Source organism: Chiloscyllium plagiosum, chromosome 9 (assembly GCF_004010195.1).
Source record: "Chiloscyllium plagiosum isolate BGI_BamShark_2017 chromosome 9, ASM401019v2, whole genome shotgun sequence".
Lineage (NCBI taxonomy): Eukaryota > Metazoa > Chordata > Chondrichthyes > Orectolobiformes > Hemiscylliidae > Chiloscyllium > Chiloscyllium plagiosum.
This window is the reverse complement of record NC_057718.1, coordinates 38,350,782-38,371,475: the sequence shown is the minus strand read 5'-3', so window position 1 is coordinate 38,371,475 and position 20,694 is coordinate 38,350,782. Positions and strand designations below refer to the sequence as shown.

At 39.3% G+C, this 20,694-nt stretch overlaps 1 protein-coding gene and 1 long non-coding RNA gene across 9 annotated transcripts in view; one reads left to right on the top strand and one right to left on the bottom strand.

Moving 5' to 3' along the window:
- LOC122552789 (transcriptional-regulating factor 1) overlaps positions 1 to 20,694 on the bottom strand; it is a 290,789-nt gene that overhangs the window by 12,499 nt on the left and 257,596 nt on the right. For all 8 annotated transcript variants that reach the window (XM_043695723.1, XM_043695728.1, XM_043695722.1 and 5 more), the window contains one exon: positions 12,792 to 12,905. In XM_043695723.1, coding sequence (XP_043551658.1) covers positions 12,792 to 12,905 — 114 coding nt within the window. The remainder of the gene's footprint in view (positions 1 to 12,791; positions 12,906 to 20,694) is intronic.
- Positions 7,514 to 15,981, top strand: LOC122552793. Its single transcript, XR_006312504.1, has 3 exons — positions 7,514 to 7,570; positions 10,121 to 10,215; positions 14,104 to 15,981. It is a non-coding gene; the product is annotated as an uncharacterized LOC122552793 (long non-coding RNA).

Genomic DNA, 20,694 nt, shown 5'->3' with positions numbered 1-20,694 from the left:
CAAAGTCTTTTCCCTGGGGTCAGGGAGTCCAGAACTAGAGGGCATAGGTTTAGGGTGAGAGGGGAAAGATATAAAAGAGACCTAAGGGGCAACTTTTCCACGCAGAGGGTGGTATGTGTATGGAATGAGCTGCCAGGGGCAATGGTGGAGGCTGCTACAATTGCAACATTTAAGAGGCATTTGGATGGGTATATGAATAGGAAGGGTTTGGAGGGATATGGGCTGGTTGCTGGCAGGTGGGACTAGATTGGGTTGGGATATCTGGTCAGCATGGACGGGTTGGACCAAAGGGTATGTTTCCATGTTGTAAATCTCTATGACTCTGTGATTCAAGTTAAGTGGCAGAAAGGGAATAGAAAGGACGAGAGGAAAAACTGTTTTTAAAAAACACAGGGAGTAGAGGGTGCCTGGAATTTCTTTTGTTCCATTGACAACTCTAGTCTCATTTTCCAATATTCCACTATTTACTCTTGCCTCTCTCTTACCTTTTAGATATCTAACAAAAACACTTCCAATCTAGTTTTATTGCTACCTAGCTTATACTCTTATTTCATCTTCTCCTGAGTGTTTTGTTTAAGTTGTCCTCTACTGGTTTGTAAAAGGCTTCCCATTCGTCTTCACCACATTGTATGATGTTTTGTTTGTTTTTATGCTGTCCCTGACTTCCCTCGTCAGCCATAGTTGTGTTATCCTTCCCTTCCTTCTGCCTTGGGATGAATTTCTGCTGTGCCCCTGAATCACCTCCAAAATTCCTGCCATTGCTGCTCCACTATCTTCCCTGCTAGACTCCCCTTCTAACCAACTCTGGCCAACTCCTCCCTCTTGTCTTTGAACTGTAATGTTTCTCCCTCTCAAAGTGCAGGATGAATTCTATCATACTACGGTCACTGTCCCCAGGGGTTCCTTCACCTTAAGCTCTCTATTGTATCGTTAGAGGCCCTGGTTAAATTTCATTCCTAAATGTTTGTGTCTAATATGGAGTATGGGAAAAGAAATTCATTCTCAGTATTATAATAGGATTTTTTTTTAAAAATCAATGATCAATTAAAAAGAGAGTATTATTGCTTAAAAAGCTAGCATTTCAGAAGTAACAAATAGCCCTTCCGTTGCTGCTTAGATCTGACAGTTTTAGAATTAGAATTAGATTTTATTGTCACATGTACTCAAGTATAGGCATACATGAGTACCGTGAAAAGTGTAGAAAGTCACCAATTCTGGCATCATCTTTGATAAAAAGGTGTCCAGATGCAAAACCTTGGGTCTAAATTAGAAAATGAATCTGCTGATGCAGCAGTTGTAAGATGATACAGGATATTCAAACTGGTTGACATCTGTTCGTTGATATGAAAAATTCATTCAGATAACCAAATCAGCGGAGACTCAACACCACATGGAATAAATGACAGTCGATATGTCAAATAATATACAACTGACATTTAAATATTATTTAATAATTTCACCCCTAGACAAATAGTTACACTGAACAAATTTAAAATGTCACCAATCACTTGCTTTACTCAGTCAAAAAACAAAGATGTGATCAAGCATAGTTTGTGAAATAAACATTATTCAAGTTCATCACTATTGGACAATTGATACAACAATGGACGACAATTTGATGCAATGACAAATTTAGCTCTGAACATCAAAACAGACTACTCCATGCACTGATCTTCTAGGAACAAGTTTTTATGTTAGAGTTTTCAAGGAATCTTATCAGAGCATGACAACGTTCTGATAATGTTTACTACCAATTTCACTCCATGGAGAAGTTTTTCATTTTCAGTCACCATTCCCAGTTTGAGAATTTATCGCAGATTATTTGCAAGATTATTTACATAGTCTTCTGAAGTTTTTCCTGATGAAAGACATGTAGTAGATTGTGGTTGCAGCTGTCCAAGCAAATAAAAGGTATTTAAAGCTTAACAGTTCTCAGACATTGATGGGTAAATTTATTTCAAATCATGCATTTGGTAGGGAAATACATTCATTAAAAAAAATGCAGGATTTGTTGGAAATAATTTGATACTAATTTCTCAAATATTTCTGAGAAATTCATAGCAGGGTCAGCTGCTTGGTATCGAAATGTTGTTGCTAAATGCATTGAGAAAATTTTCATTATTTCCTTAACAATATTTACTGACTTACATTATGAAATTGATATGAAATCACACATCTTCTTCAACAAAGGATCTAAACTAACCAAATATTTGATTTGACACAGCATGATAAAATTAGAGATGGACTGTTAAGAGATAAGATGTCAATCAATTAACAGAAATATTAAATGGCTTTTAAAAATGCAGTTCCATCTAACAGGAAACCTCTTGACCAGCTAGTGGGGGCAAAACAATTATTTTTGCATTTGCTAAATAAATCAACAAAGATCAAAACAAAGACAATTCTGTTCAAGAAAATTGTGGAACAGAAAAAAATAGCACTTGGTCACCAGTGCAATTCTGGTTCAGTCTATAAGAGTTGATCAAACATTGTCCAGTTTGCTAGATTGAGCCAATGATTTTATGTTTTGGGTCTCAGTAGAGAGATGTGTTAAGAGGACAAATCTTTGAAAATTAAATTCTCAAGTTATATCAAGTCATTGAGGCTCATGGCAAAGCAGTAGTGAGGAACATAGAACAGCACAGTGCAGGCCCTTTGGTCCTTGATGTTGTGCTGGCCTTTTATCTTACTCTAAAGATTGGACTAACCTACATACCACTCATAGTACTATCTTCCATGTGTCTATCCAAGAGTCGCTTAACTGTCCCTAATGTATCTGACTCTACAACTATTACTGGCAGTGCATTCCATACACCCAGCACTGTCAAGAAGCTACCCCTGACATCTCCCCAAAACCTTCCTCCAATATTATGCCCCCTCATGATAGACATTTCCGCTATGGGAACATGTCTCTGGCCATCCACTCTAGCTATGCTTCTCAACATCCTGTACACCTCTATCAAGTCACCCTCATCCTCCTTCACTCCAATTAGAAAAGCCCCAAGTCCCTCAACCTTTCTTCAGAAAGCATGTCCACCAGTTCAGGCAGTATCCTGGTAAATTTCCTCTGCACCCTCTCCTAATCTTCCACATCTTTCCTGTAATGAGGTAACCAGTACAGAACACAATATTCCAAATGTGGTCTAACCAGTGCTCTGTACAGCTGCCCGCATAACCTCGTGGCTCTTAAACTCAATCCCCCCGCTAACGAAATCAACATACCATACACTTTCAAAACAACCCTATCAACTTGGGTGGCAACTTTGAGGGATCTATGGACATAGACCTTAAGATCCCTCTGTTCCTCCTCATTGCCAAGAATCCTACCTTTAACACTGTATTCAAATTTGACCTTACAAAATGAATGACTTCACACTTTTCCAGGTTGAACTCAATCTGCCACTTATCAGCCCAGTTCTGCATTCTGTCAATGTCCCGTTGCAACCTACAACAGCCCTCCACACTATCCACAACTCCACCAATCGTGTCATCAGCGAACTTAATAACTCCCCCTTCCACTTCCTCATCTAAATTACTTGTAAAAATCAGAAAGAGCAGAGGTTTCAGAACCGATCCTTGCTTTAACACCACTGGTTACTGAACTCCAGGCTAAATACTTTCCATCTACTACCACCCTCTGTCTTCTATGGGCAAGCCAATTCAGTATCCAGACTGTCAGATTTCCCTGTATCCCATGCCGCCTTATTTTCTGAATGAGCCCACCATGGGGAACCTTATCAAATGCCTTGCTAAAATCTATGTACACCATCCACTGCTCTACCTTCAATGTGTTTTGTCACAACCTCAAATAATTCAATAAGGTTTGTGAGGTATGATCTGCCCCTCACAAAGCGATGTTGACTATCTCTAATCAAACTATGGTTTTCCAAGTAATCATAAATCCTGTCTCTCGGAATCCTCTCATATACTTTGCCATTACCCACCTTAGACTGACTGGTCTGTATTTCCCAGGATTATCTCTATTTCCTTTCGTGAACACAGGAATAACATCTGCCACCCTCCAATCATGTGGCACTACTCCAGTGGACAGTGAGGACGCAAAGAACATCACCAAAGGTGCACCAATCTCTTTCCTCACTTCCTGTAGTGACCCAGGGTATACCCCATCTGGCCCGGGGATTTATCTAACCTTAAGTTCTTCAAAATTTTCAGCACATCCTCCTTCCAAAATCAACCTGTTCCAGCCTATCAGTCAGTTTCACACTGTCCTCAGAAACATCAAGGTCCCTCTCAGTAGTGAATACTAAAGCAAAGTATTCGTCAAGGACCTCCCCTCCTTCCTCCAACTTCAGGCAGGAGTTCCCGCCACTATCCCTGATCAGGCCTCCCTCACTCTGGCCATCCTCTTGTTCCTCACATAAGTGTAGAACGCCCGAGGGTCTTCCTTAATCCTAGCCCCTAAGGCTGTTGCATGTTCACTTCTAGCTCTCCTAAATCCATTCTTCAGTTCCTTTCTGGCTATCTTGTAACCCTCTAAAGCCCTGTCTGATCCTGTCTCCTCAATCTTAAGTAAACATCCTTCTTCCTCTTGACTAGGAAGAAGATGTTGCACATCCCTTGTCACCCAAGGTTCTTTCAACCTATCATCCCTTCCTTGCCTCAGTGGGACAAAACTGTCCAGTACTATGAGCAAGTGCTTCCAAAACAACTCCTACATTTCTGTTGTCCATTTCCCTGAGAATTCTGTTCCCAATTTCGGCCACCCAGTTCCTGTCTAATAGTATTGTAATTCCCCCTCCCCCAATTAGATAACTTTCCCATACCATCTGCTCCTATCCCCCTCCACAAGTATAGTAAAGGTCAGGGAGTTGTGATCACTATCACAAAATGTTCTCCCGCCGAGAGATCTGATACCTGCCGTGGTTTATTGCCAACCACCAAATCCAATATGGCTTCCCCTCCAGTCAGCCTTTCTAAATATTGTGTCAGGAACCCTTCCTGGACACACTTGACAAAAACTGCTCCATCCAAACTATATGAACTAAGGAGGTTACAATCAATATTAGGGAAGTTAAAGTCACCCGTGACAACAACCCTGTTACTTCTGCATCTTTCCAAAGTCTGCCTCCCAGTCGGCTCCTCTGTTTGTCTGTCTCTCTGTTGCTATCGGGGAGCCTGTAGAAAACTCCCAATAAAGTGACTGCACCTTTCCTGTTTCTGACTTCCACCCATACTGACTCTGTTGACAAACCTTCCTTGACGAACTCCCTTTCTGCAGCTGTGATACTATTCCTAATCAGCAATGCCACTCCTCCATATATTTTACCTTTTCCCCCATTCCTTTTGAAACATCTAAACCCTGGAACATCCAACAACCATTCCTACCCCAGTGATATCCAAGTCTCCGTAATGGCCATAACACCACAGTTCCAAGTAGTGATTCATACTCCGAGTTCGTCACCCTTATTCCTGATACTTCTTGCATTAAAATAGACACACTTCAACCCATCACACTCACTGCACCTTTGCCCAATCAAGAGCCTGTTCCTCCTCATAGACTCTCTGCACGCTGTATCTGGCTGTTCACTACTTACTCCATCATCTGACCTGTCGTTCAGGTTCCCATCCCCCGCCAATCTAGTTTAAACCCTCCTGAAGAGGTCTAGCAAACCTCCCACCCAGAATATTGGTGCCCCTCTAGTTCAGGTGCAACAAATCCTTCTGTCCAAGTCCAAGTTCCCCCGAAGATATCCCAATGATCCACATTCCTGAAGCCCTCCCTCCTACACCAGCCCTGCAGCCACGTGTTCATCTGCACTCTTTCTCTATCCCTAGCCTCACTAGCATGTGATACCGGTAGTAATCCTGAGATTACTAACGCTGCTCGTCTTGCCTTCTAGTTTCCAATCTAACTTCTTATATTCTCTTTTCAGGTCCTCCTCCCCTTCCCTACCTATGTCATTGGTACTGATGTGTACCATGCATTCTGGCTGCTCTCCCTTCCCCATAAAAATCCTGTAGACTTGATCAGAGACATCCCTGACCCAGCAACTTTGACTATGGCTTTAGAAATGATCCATATTACTTGCTTCTGAAAATAGTAACAATGTGTGTCGTAAGCGTCTCTGATGTTGAATACTTTGAATAACCATCTGTCAAATCAGTAGTTGAATCACTGTAAAATGTATTCAGTTCCTCAGTCTCAAAACTCCAATGCAACCATTCATAAACAGAGTTTACTGTAGAGGCAAATAAATGTAATTGGTACATAATTAACGGAATAATACTGCATTTAAGTGTGGATAGATCATTTTTCTTTATAAGCTTATATCAGATCTTAACACTGACACTTGCAATTGAAGGACAAAGAATCTGAATTTGATCAAATGAAAATATAACTACATTATGAAATATGATTTAGGATTACTGTTAATGGATAATGTCATCGCATTAATATTTGAAATCTGAAATGGAGTTGAGGAAATAAATCCATTTATGAAGCAAATATACAATAAGTACTTAAATTACATGGATTGCACTGATGCCAGAGGAAGTCACAGAGTCATATAGCACGGAAACAGACCCATTGATCCAATTCGTCCATGTCGAGCAAGTTTCCCAAACTAAACTAGTCCCACTTGCCTGCATCTAGCACATATTCCCCTAAACTTTCCCTATTCATAGACTTGTCTACATGTTTTTTAAGATGTTGGAACCTGCAAAGTGGTAGAGGCAACATTTAAAAAGACATTTGGACAGGTATGGATCAGAAAGATTTAGAGCAAAATCGGCCGAATGGAGACAAATGGAATTAGTTCAGTTTCAGATACCTTATCGGTGTGGATGAATTAGATTGAAAGGTATGATTTCATGCTGTGATGACTCTATGATGAAAACCTGGTATGAATTTTACGTCACACAAAGTAGTATAAAACTCCCTTTTACATTCTACCAAACTGCATCTTTCACTTTGCCCAATATTATTTATAAAAAATAAAAGGAAAATAAAGTCCAATTTTCAGCAGATTATATTTTAAAAATCTAATATGGCATGGAAGTAATGGGACTTGAACAGGGAACTGACAGCTGTATAAGCATACATTTCAAAAGACCTATAATTGGAAAAACTATGGAGGGCAAAATTGGAAAAAACTGTTGACACAGTCAGAATAAAAATAATGATCCACGTCAAAGCAAGTAGACTCAATCTTGAGCCTCATTTAAAACTGACCAGACTCCTGCAAGTGCCTGTTGGTGTTTCTGTGAGCATCTTGTCAGCAAAGAGTTTAAATTTGCAGTATTGCCACAGACCCTGCCATCCTCAAAGACAGGATTAAGTGATCAGAAAGGCTGTTGTGCAGCCCCCTTTGTGACAGCTTAAAAAAAATCATTTTTGGCACCAGCCTTAGGTCAAAGGTCCACATATTAGAAAACATCTATGTGTAGTGAAGTGCAGAATGCCATAGGCTTGCTGCATTTAGAGCAGCGCAATTTCAGAAGTCCAAAATAGATTTCAGACTGCATATTTGCAAATGCAAAGGATCGAATGCCCCAAGAATTGTAGAGTAACAGAGGAACATTGAAGTGGAATGCCCACAGATCTCTGAAGGTAACAGGGAACCGAGAAATAAGACAGGGATGATCACCTTATTAGGATTGTATTATAGACCCCCCAGTAGTCAGAGGGAAATTGAGAAACAAACTTGTAAGGAGATCTCAGCTATCTGTAAGAATAATAGGGTAGTTACGGTAGGGGATTTTAACTTTCCAAACATCGACTGGGACTGCCATAGTGTTAAAGGTTTAGATGGAGAGGAATTTCTTAAGTGTGTACAAGACAATCTTCTGATTCAGTACGTGGATGTACCTACTAGAGAAGGTGCAAAACTTGACCTACTCTTGGGAAATAAGACAGGGCAGGTGTCTGAGGTGTCAGTGGGGGAGCACTTTGGCACCAGCTACCATAAATCTATTTGTTTTAAAATAGTGATGGAAAGGGATAGTCCAGATCTAAAAGTTGAAGTCCTAAATTGGAGAAAGGCAAGTTTTGACAGTATTAGGCAAGAACTTTCGAAAGCTAATTGGAGGCAGATGTTCGCAGGTAAAGGGACAACTGGAAAATGGGAAGCCTTCAGAACTGAGACAACAAGAATCCAGAGAAAGTATACTCCTGTCAGGGTGAAATGGAAGGCTGGTAGGTATAGGGAATGCTGGATGACTAAAGAAATTGAGGATTTGGTTAAGAAAAAGAAGGAAGCAGGATAGATCGAGTGAATCTTTAGAAGAGTATAAAGAAAGTAGGAGTATACTTAAGAGGGAAATCAGGAGGGCAAAACGGGGACATGAGATAGCTTTGGCAAATAGAATTAAGGAGAATCCAAAGGGTTTTTATAAATATATTAAGGACAAAAGGGTAACTAGGGAGAGAATAGGGTCCCTCAAAGATCAGCAAGGCGGCCTTTGTGTGGAGCCACAGAAAATGGGGGAGATACTAAATGAATATTTTGCATCAATATTTACTGTAGAAAACGATATGGAAGATATAGACTGTTGGGAAATAGATGGTGACAACTTGCAAAATGTCCAGATTACAAAGGAGGAAGTGCTGGATGTCTTGAAACGGTTAAAAGTGGATAAATCCCCAGGACCTGACCAGCTGTACCCGAGAACTCTGTGGGAAGCTAGAGAAGTGATTGATGGGCCTCTTGCTGAGATATTTGTATGATCGATAGTCACAGGTGAGGTGCCGGAAGACTGGAGGTTGGCAAACATCGTGCCACTGTTTAAGTAGGGCAGTAAAGACAAGCCAGGGAACTAGAGACTGGTGAGCCTGTCTTCAGTGGTGGGCAAGTTGTTGGAGGGAATCCTGAGGGACAGGATGTACATGTATTTGGAAAGGCAAGGACTGATTCGGGGTAGTCAGCATGGCTTTGTGCGTGCGTTTGAAGAAGTAACAAAGAAGATTGATGAGGGCAGAGCAGTAGATGTTATCTATATGGACTTCAGTAAGACGCTCGACAAGGTTCCCCATGGGACACTGATTAGCAAGGTCAGATATCACAGAATACAGGGAGAACTAGCAATTTGGATACAGAACTGACTCAAAGGTAGAAGACAGAGGGTGGTGGTGGAGCATTGTTTTTCAGAATGGAGGCCTGTGACCAGTGGAGTGCCACAAGGATCAGTGCTGGATCCTCTACTTTTTGTCATTTACATAAATGATTTGGATGTGAGCATAAGAGGTACACTTAGTAAGTTTGCAGATGACACCAAAATTGGTGGTGTAGTGGACAATGAAGAAGGTTACCTCAGATTACAACAGGATCTGGACCAGATGGGCCAATGGGCTGAGAAGTGGCAGATGGAATTTAATTCAGATAAATGTAAGGTGCTGCATTTTGGGAAAGCAAATCTTAGCAGGACTTATACATTTCATGGTAAAGTCCTAGGGAGTGTTGCTGAACAAAGAGATCTTGAAGTGCAGGTTCATAGCTCCTTGAAAGTGGAATCGGAGGTAGATAGGATAGTGAAGGCGGCGTTTGGTATGCTTTCATGTTGTGAAACTTGAAAGGGTTCAGAAAAGATTTAGAAGGATGTTGCCAGGGTTGGAGGATCTGAGCTAAAGGGAGAGGTTGAACAGGCTGGGGCTGTTTTCCCTGGAGCGTCGGAGGCTGAGGGGTGACCTTATAGAGGTTTACAAAATTATGAGGGGCATGGATAGGATAAATAGCTAAAGCCTTTTCCCTGGGGTCGGTGAGTCCAGAACTAGAGGGCATAGGTTTAGGGTGAGAGGGGAAAGATATAAAAGAGACCTAAGGGGCAACGTTTTCACGCAGAGGGTGGTACGTGTATGGATATGAGCCGGGTGCTGACAGGTGGGACTAGATTGGGTTAGGATGTCTGGTCGGCATGGACGGGTTGGACCGAAGGGTCTGTTTCCATGCTGTACATCTCTATGACTCTATGGCAGGTAGCTAAGAAGGCACCCTTTATTGCGAGGCATTGGACTGCATTTTATGGCACTGTGTTCCCTGCCTCCTAAACCCAGCTAAAAGGTCGCGGGGTGCAGCCCATTCATGATATAAATGGCTACCTGCAGCAACTGAATGCTGACAGGACCATGAATTGGTTTAACGTGATATTTCTGTTCCATTCTCAGGATGAATTCCTGCTTTAGCAAGTTACCAGTTGAAGAACTATCAGCTTCATCTGGCACTGGAGCTACAGGCAACCCCACCATGCCATGAAACCCATGTAAGTTAGGGGTCAAGGGTCTCAGGAAAAGTGTGTGGAGCCAGTTTGAAGACAGAGAGTAGGATTAAAATGGATAGAGGGAGAGGCAGAAAGAGGGCTTGTCATCATGAACCCAGGAGTCCCATCACTGAGGATTCCTCATCCACTGTCTCATCAGAAGCCATGAAGCTAAAGCTGGTAGATTTCCCAGACAGCCAGGGCCTGCCTCTGCAGCAGATGAAATATATCTAGCAGTAGAATGAGGTCCTTAACTGGTGATTAATTGGTCACTTCAAGACCTTGACAGGTATGATGGAGATGGGTTGCCCAGTGCCTTTACCATCCTACCCGTATAATGTTTCAGCTAGGGAGGAAGTAGATGGTTAGGCGACAGGAAGGCCACCTGCCTTCAAATCCACTGGTGGGGAAAAAGTATAGAATCCAGTCCTTGAATCAGCAATAATAAATATAAAATAATAATGAGGCCACAGCCAAAGTATTGTGTACATTCCATCAGTGTATGACAGGAAGAATGTGAATATACTAGTGACAGTACAAGAGAGACTGGAGAGTGCTTCCATGACGGGAAAATGTTAGCTGAGGGAAACAAGTTGGGACTGTTTCATAAGATGCAGGAGCAGAAGTAAGCCATTCTGTCCATCGAGTCTGATTCACCATTCAATGAGATCATAGTTGATCTGATAACCCTCAACACACCTTCCATCTTTTTCCACATGCCCCTTAATGCCCTTACTATTATGTCAATCTCAGCCTTGAATATTCTTCAGGATGCAGCCTCAACTGGTCTCTGTGATAAAGAATTCCATAGATTCATGACCCTCAGAGAAAAGAATTGCTCCTCGTGTCTTAAATGGATGACCCCTTAACTTGAATTAGACTTTCTGATCCTAGACTCTCCAAAGAGAGCCCATTTCCTTAATAGAGTGCTCAGTAACAAAGGCATGAATTTAGAAGTGAATGATACAGGATTAGTGGGAAATTGTGGACAGTTTTCTTTCCCCAGAGGGTGGCGGAGTCTGGATCACGGTTTGCCTTTCCGCATTTGAAGAGTACTTTGATGTGGACCTGAAGTACTGATACCTACTCAGATCATTACTTACCAGATAGCATAGGCACATTAGCCAAATAGATAATTTATGGTACAAAGGCCAGAAACATGTTTCAACCTAACAATATCCTTCCATCTTGTTAAATTCCTCGTCATGTACAAGCTCTCCAAGACCCTGGCTAATCCCCTTACGGCAGAGAGAAAGTTAAAACCACATGACTACTCATGCTTAATAATTTAAACCAAAACCCTCATATATCCTCCTCCCTGAATTGCCTACCCTCCTTTCTTTTTGCAGTCTTGCTTTTCACTCCCTTCATCATACACTGCAGTCTTTTCCTCTTGTGGTCTCTATGAGGTTACAATAACAGAAGGTCATCTCTGTTCTCCTTTTCTGATGTACAAATCACACGCTAAATTCTCCATTTTTCATATTCCTACCTCCCTGCAAATGTATAAAACATTTGGAGATTTAAAAAGTTAAAGCTGTTCAAAAAATACTTTTATGTTTCAGATATCAAGGAAGATGGTGGTAACATTCAACCCCTGTGATTCTCCATCTCCCACTGAAATGAACACATTTCTCCTTGACTATAATAGAACTGGCAGTAATGGTGCTAGAATCTGCACCAATTGTTATGTCCTTGTGTAAAAACAAATTTGATGAACTTCAAAGGAAAAGAGAGTCATAAAAGAAAACTCAAATATACATGTAAAATCAACTTTATAATTGAGGCCGACACAAGCTCTCAACAACACGCCTCAGGCGACTGACTGTGTGGAGTTTGCACATTCTCCCCGTGTCTGCGTGGGTTTCCTCCGGGTGCTCCGGTTTCCTCCCACAGTCCAAAGATGTGCAGGTCAGGTGAATTGGCCATGTTAAATTGTCCGTAGTGTTAGGTAAGGGGTAAATGTAGGGGTATGGGTGGGTTGCGCTTCGGCGGGTCGGTGTGGACTTGTTGGGCCGAAGGGCCTGTTTCCACACTGTAAAGTAATCTAATCTAATCTAATCTAAATACATGTCCTCAACAACTAATCAATTCAATTAAATTTCCTTAATGAATGGATTAAATTAATAGGACTGTTTAAACAGACTGCCTTAGGTAATTTACACATCTTAAATCATTAGTATCATTTCTTCAGATACACGATTCCAAATCAACGTCAATCAAAATTTCACCAGCCTCTTAGCAGTATTAACCACAGAGGACTACCATTATTCAAGAATAGACTGACTATAAATTCTCAGCAATTTAAACAAAAATACTGGAAACAGTCCATAGTCAGATGGCGTGTTCACCATTTCCAGCATTTTCTATTTATGTTTTCGATTTTCAATGTCATGGTATTTGCCTTTTGTACATGTTCAGTACCTTGCCTGCACCTGACTTAAACTCATCTACCACGATTAACTAATATATATTGATCAAGTAATAAATGCTCACCTTGAAAATAAACAGTTGACCACCTGTTTTAAAATCTAATAACATGTGATCACTGACTCCTTCATATTCAGATTTCTACTTACCATTCTCTCTGCCTCCATTTCTGCAAGACGGGTCCTGTGTTTTCGACCTAATCGCAAGACCTTTTTCCAAGTATAGTAATATTCAACACACTGTGCCACAGTCTTTGATTTGATCTGTATTAAATTATAAAGTTGATAGACCAATGTTACAGTCCCAATTCCATATTCACACAAATATGCTTAACAAAAGTTTATATTAACTTTTAAAAGTGTTTGTTTAACCATTCTAAGATTTTCTTACAGATAGATGTTAAATATCTTTTTAGAGTAGAATGATAGAGACCAGAGGTTAAGAGTTGGTTAGACAAAGTCCAGACATTTACTTTTCTACTTGCTTTAATTCCAGCCTAAACATACAACTCACTGATTGCTTGTTTCTCCATATTTATACTGTTTTTTATCCAATCATCCATTAACTAACATAAAACCATCATCTATTCCCTAGTTCTAGTTGGACAGCTAGATCCTATTAGATTATGAAGAAATTTTGAGACTAATAAGCACACTGCATCCTCAGATTTATTTCTGACCCATTCATTTTTGCTAAAGAAATAGACCCACAATAGCACATTGCTGTAACTGAACAGTTGTTCTATAACCACTTGTCATTTTTACATTACATCCTTCTAATTCTCTGAAGTGCCTTATAGTATTTAAAGGCATTATATAAATTAATGTAAAGGCATAATATAAATCAATATATGTAATGGGGTAGTTCAACAGCAAATGGTGCACGTGCTGTAAATCTGAAATAAAAATAAAGAATGCTCAAAAATCAAAATACACATCTGGTAACATTTGCAAGAGAAAATCAGACTGAACATTTCATTGATCTTTTACCAGATCTGGTTTTGAGCAAGTGATAAAGGGGTGCAGCAGGGTTGGTTAGCCAGTTATGGAGAATAGGAGGAAGAACAAAAATTTATGATAACAGCAGAGGATTGCACAGATTAAATGGCTAAAGGTTTCATGTTGTAAAATCAAAGGGAATCATCATGGGCAAGAAATACAAGATACATCTGGAGAAAATATGAATAACAAAAGAAGAGCTGTGCCCTGGAATCAAAGTCTTTAGCATCAAACTAATTTCCAAAGATGAAAATATTAGATCAAATTAACATTTTTATCCTAACAAAAGAACATAAGGTAAAAAGGTGAGAATTGAAACAGCTTTTAAGATGGGATAAATGAACAACTGAAGGGAAAATAATTTGTACCGACAATTTTCAGTTTGCAGAGTGCAATCAGATTTGAAAACATTTGTAAAAATATTTGAATCTAATTAAAATATTGTTGCTATTTTTGCTTACAGTGTCATTTGATCATGAAGAAACTATTTTCAGAAAAGTAAACCAGGGAACCTGGCAGTCACTTGGGCTGAAAGCCATACCTTGTGCTCCAAGCAAAAGAAACCACCCAAGACAACCTCGACATGACTATTTCTGAATTAAAGTGCCTTTGCTCAGAGTTATAATGCAGCTTTCACAAATCTACCTGACAAACTGTACTCAGAAAGAAATATTCACTTTCAAATTTGCAACTGCTTCAAACAAAATCCAAATTTGGAACTGCTTCAAACAAAACCCAAATTTGGAACTGCTTCAAATAAAACTAGCAGCAAGAGGCACAGCAGAGCAAATCTCACTGAATATATGGGCACCAGAAATGATGGTCACATTCATTTCAAATGTAAACACTATAAATGTTGCTCGTAGCTGACATGTTTGATGAAAAGACCTTATGTTTTACAGTTCCACCTTAAAGTAAAATACTGATGTGGTATTCCCACCTTCGGAAAAATAAAGATGGAATAACAGTTTCAATCAGAAGACCTTCATATATCTCAAATCCAGTCCCCACCCCACAATCATCTGTACATTTTTTCTTTGTGCATTTGTAATAGCCCTGAATTCTGTTTGTCGAAAAGAGCCTATTTCTTTCTTGTTTCATCACCTTGGCAACCATTTCATTTTATTATCAGTCCTTAAGTTAAAGGATACAGTCTGCTTTTCCTATTTTGTTGCCATTAGTTTATACATATGGCCCCTTAATGCTTAAATTCTGTGCAGAACAGAAAAGCTCTGTTAAGCCAAATTGTTTGGACTTCATTTCTTAAAACTGAGCCCAGTTTTTAAAGATTTCAGCGCACTATTCGTTGCTCTAATCTCAAAGGATTGATGTTGCCGACAATATTTAAATTACAAATGCTCAAAACAAGTGCAATATACCGGATGGTCTGGAACATTTGAGCAAAACACTAATTGATGTACCAGTAGGTTGCCTCAACTTTATTCAGGTCAGATCTAAGATTGACCCAGAACAGGACAGAAACTTGGCTATTAAACCTGCAGAGAATATGGTCAAAATCAGTCTTCTTTGCCCAAGACAATTTATGAACCTGACTGCTATCCAGATCAGATGACTTTATGGAAGAATCAAATCCGAAAACTTTTAATTTGTGAGGTATTCTGCCTTTACAAAATGAAGCAGAGAGAGAACTCAGCACCAATGTCTGCTGCACCAAGTGCTGTCTGAGGCAGCATGCAAATATAAAATTAATCCGATTCTGGAAGTTTTGTCATGGTTGTCAGGTAGAATTACGTTTCTTTTAAAACAAAAAGGAGAAAAAGAAAGCAGTCATATTATCTGGAAATGATTTCCTGCCTTCTGATAATCACCTAATAGGGATTAGTAACTTACAGAGGCAGGAAATAAAAATTATTGAATAAAATGAAAACATGTTATTGTCTATAACATAATTAATATTTTTTAGGTTAAAATTGTTTGTTAAAAAATGAATTGCCCAAACTTTACAAGTAACAGCTGTAACATATATAGTGGAAAGAGCAAGTTTGTGATTCCTCAATATAAATCAACTTGCCTGGATCCAACTGACAATATGGAATATAAAGGAATGGGGGAATAAGTATCCTTCTACTCGCCATGCTTATTTTCATGATATTTTTCTTTATTCGTAAGACGTTTAAACATATTAGAACCGTCATATATTTTCCACTATTTTATTTTATTCTTTTTCTTATTTTTAATTTGGAGCTGTGAATTGTGAGTTGAGACCTAAAAGGCGACCTTGGGATTGTGAGCAGCAGCTTGTGTTTATAAAAGAAAAACAAACTTTATTTTGTTTTTAAAGCCAGACCTGAAGGTTAATTGCTGGTATTTCTTGTTTTAAAAAGAAAGTACGCTGTAGACACTTCATCTTTGGAGGGGCCTTATAGTCAAGCAGGTGCCAGATGTTGAATATTAATCAGGACCTTGTGAGGAGATGCTTAGTCTGGCAGGGAGAGACTGGTTTTTGAACTGTGTTTAAAGCACAAGGATTGTGCCTTCTGAATCGACAGTCTGTTCTGACATAATGCAATAGTTCCTTTCCCACATGATCCCATGTTAAAAGAAATTCGCGAAATAGCAGCACCATTTAAACCAATGGGACCGGAATCGCGTTACAGCCAACGCACATAAGAAAAATTCACGTCCTACAAATAGTAGTCTAAATTCTTCAATCGTGTTATATCCAAATTATGTTGGAGAAACGCATGTTACAGCAGAACCAACTGTACAGGTTGAAGATTTGATTCCTCCCTGGCTGTCTTCTCATTATCAACTTATTAAAAGGTCGGGGGAATAGAATTTCCATTATAAGAATTAAATGAATACTCCTTGGAGCCACCTACATGCATCGGGGTTGTCAGAAACCAAGCAAGACATAATCCTGTGTGCCAGTAATGCTACGGATCGTGGAGTCCGCTAAAGTGAACTGCCCAGTTATATCTCATTTATGTTTCCCTTCTGATTTATCCCTTAACTGTGTCTACTTATCTGTCTTTGTTTGAGAGTGGGGCTAGAACCAAAGAAGATTAGGTTTTATTAGATGACCTTATGGTTTAACTTTGCTCTGTGAAAGTTATGCTGTGGAAGTGCCAGTTGGTCTGGGGTGGAGAAATTCAGAAGTCACATGACACCAGGTTATAGTCCGACAGGTTTATCTGAAATCACAAGTTTTTGGAGCACTGCTCCTTTGTCAGATGAAGTGTCTGCTGAAACTACTGTATTGTTCATAAATTGTTAAGTCTTTTGTTTAAGCTGTAAACCTCATGTACAGTATTGATTATTCAAAGAGTCTGGTACTGGTTAGAGAGTCAGAGTCACAGAACACAGAAAAAGACCCTTCAGTCCAACCAGTCCATGCCAAACATAATTCCAAACTGAACTAATCCCACCTACCTGCTCCTGGCCTATATCCCTCCAATCCTTTCCTATTCATGTATCTGTCCAAATGTATTTTAAACATTCTAATTGTACCCGCATCCACCACTTTCTCAGGAAGTTCATTTTACATGTGGACCACCGTCTGCGTAAAAAAAAATTTTGCTTCATGTCTTTTTAAATCTCTCTCCCCTCAACTTAAAAATGTGCCCCCTAGTCCTGAAATCCCCATCCTAGGCAAAAGACAACTATCACTCTCTCAATATTTTATCAACTTGTATCAGAGGGTCTCTCAACTTCCTACACTTTAGTGAAAAATGTCCCAGCCTATCCAATCTAACTTTCCACACCCAGCAACATCCTGGTAAATCTCTTCTGAACCCTCCTTAGCTTGATAACTGGCTAGGAACCATTGGGGTCAATTTTGAGGGTACTGAGTATTTTCATTTTATTGTGTCCTGAACATAAAAATCAAGAGGCTGATGTGATTTGGCTTTTTGTCTCCGTGCCGTGACAGACACAATACTACTTTTGCTTCTGGCTGAAAATCTTACAAAGATTATTATCACACTTGTTATATTAACGTCAAGCAAAAATCTGGAGCTTCCATGGGTCTAAAGACAATTTATAGGTTTGATTTTAAGACATCTTTTTCAAGAAGTTGCAACAATATTTGGTTTTGCATGCAGTAAAGAAAACAACAGGAATTGAAAGGAGGTCAATTATATTTTTAGGATAACAAAGATAATTACGGTTATTCAAGAAGGTAGCTCACCACCACCACTACCTTCTGAAAGTTAACTAAATGCTGACCCAGCCAGTGATGCCCAATCTAATTCAAAATGGTTGGATAGTTCACAGTTAACAGTTTCATATATGCCAGCAAAGAAATGATTGACCATGTTTGCCTGCTAACACTCCAACAGCATTTATTCATTCCTAACCAGATGTTTTGTGGTTTCTTTTCAATCAGCTGGCTGATAGTATTAGTTATTTTCACTTGGAGTCTGACCCACATTCATCCATCAACATCTGTCTGTGGCATATATCCATGTGAAACTTCTGCAATTTGAAACTTTACTAAGGCAATTTGGCTGTGATGCTTGGTTTTTAACCTGGTTTCAACAAGTTTGTAACATCCTTTGACATGTAGGTTATCTAGCTCATACATATGTCTATTGCATATACATTACTTATGAAAAACAGCTTTGATACTCTAAAGCCACCATACTTGTAGCTGGCAAAATCAGTAGCCCTTTTGACATCTAGATGACATAATCACTGATAAACTTAACTTAATCTTTTGTTAATTTTAAATACAATGTGCATTTTTCATCATAACGTGAGGCTATAACAAATTCATTTATCCCTACCATCATCAATTCTGTAGCATTTATTTAGTGCCTGATACCTCTCCAGTTTCATCAGATTTGAATTCACGAGTTCATGTTTTTCTTAAATTCCTTTAAGGAGGTTTGTTTTTTTGCTATATCTTTGCTCATCCTGCTCATCTTTGCATCTCCTTCCTCAATCTCCCCACCCAAATGATTTTCAAACATCAATTTCAATAGAGGAATTAACTTTTTTTCCAAAAGGAAGAAAGCAAGTCTCCAACCTTGTTCAAGCATCCATGACACAGTTCTTCACCTAGCCCCGCAGGATATTCGACTCTCCACCAGTTTGTAATCATTTTTTTACCTTTCCTTGTCCTAACCACTAGCATACAACTTGTCTCACTCGTCCTACTAATTGAAGTATCTGTCATGAGTCAGGTCGGAAAGAAGATCACAAGTAGAGAAGAGGAAAAATTAAACAAGAGAAACTTACTTCAGACTAACGAAATGCATATTTCTGGGACTTAGTTTTGTCCGAGAACAAGAACAGAGATGTGAATTCTGCCCCAGCTGATGGTTGCTGAGAAAATTATTCCTATTATATTGTCAGTTCTTTAAACTTAGAGGTAAGGCAAAAGTTGCCATAGTCCTACTGGACCTTTGTCTCTAGAGAGCGCAGCCTAGAGAGATGACTGGTGGCAGTCACCATGCCAAGGTGAAGGGTAAGATTGAAAGGGAGCTCTTTCATGGTAATCTCAGCCAGTCCAGGAATTAAACTTGCGCTGTTAGTGTTACGCTGCATTGAAAACCAGCTGTCCAACCAACTGAACTAACCAACTCCCATCTCCAAATAGAACTATGTCTGTGAAGCAACATCATGTGGTGCTAATGACCATTAATACAGCAAATGTTTAAGGAATAGTCATACAACAAACTGAAGCACTAAGCAGCTGATGTGTGATCCTGTGAAATAAAATGTAGGATAACAGTTACCCAAATACTATAAAACTTGGAATAAATACTCAAAGATATGTTGTAAGATTGCTATTAAAAAAGCAAGAGACCATTATGTAAACAGCTCATGATAAAAGTCAAATCAGTTCAGAGTTGTGGGCTGCCACTTGAACTTTTCTTGAAATGGAGTCAGGTTAAACTCTTATCTCTCCCACCATGAATGTGCATCTCCAATTTGTGCTCCAGAAGACAGCTGAGGTTTAAAAATAAATTCATCACCAGTGATGGCAAGTCAAGCAATTTCTCTGGGCGCAGTGTCCATTTTCAGTGACAACAGGGGAGTGACAGCACTCGAACATCTCTCATAAATATAAGATTTAGCCAGAACACATTTAGTCTTAAAACAAAAATGTAAGAAAAGAAAAAGTTACCAAGAGATTGACTTTAAAAAAGCCAACTATCATAATATCTTACTTCCAACCTATCCACAATTACTTGCAGAACTAGAATGAACAATGAGTTATTTCTTTATGCACCATAAAATATCAATATCGTGAACATCACAGGATATCTGATTAGCAATAAGTCCAATTTTTAAACAATGAAATTCAAGAAATGAAATATTACTGCCAAAATTAACAGCACATGCTGTGCTTATCAATGCACCAAACACTTCAGTTCAAGGGTTAAGAGGCCCAGGTCTCCAGAATTTGCTAATTGCTTCACACCATTTTGCTCATTGCTTTGCAAATGCGCAGTCTTTTTTTCCCTGAATTCACTGGATTTGCACAAAATTGCTCATTAAACTTGCTGAAGGAGGGTACAACTGAAACTTAACAACACTAGTATCTTTTTTAGTGAGATATTTCTTGGTGCAATGTCCAATCAATCTTTCTGGGTGAACAATTGAAACTATTCAATTTCAAACTGAATAAAAGCGTAGGAACATGAGTAGATCATTTCGCTTTTTGAACCTGCATTCAATGAGATTGTGACTGATCCATGGCTAAATATCATGTACTTGCCTAGCCAAATATCCCAAAAATATATTTGATAAAAAAAAGTCTTACTTAAGTAAACAACTGACCTACAGAGTGATCTAATTTCCACCATGTTTCACATGTAGAACTGCTGAAGACTCATTTCTGAAAGGCGAGGCTGCATTCCCTAGTCCTGGACTCCTTAACTGTGGCAAATACTTTCCCTAACACCTAACTGTTCCCCTTAATATCTTCAAAGCTTGAATCACCCTTTATAATTCTAAATTCTGGGGAATACAACCCTGGTTTATATAATTTCTCCTGCTAATGTATACCTTGGAGTCCAGGTATCTTGAAAATCTGTACTGCACTCTCTTTAAGGCCAATATATTGTTCCAAAACTGCACATAA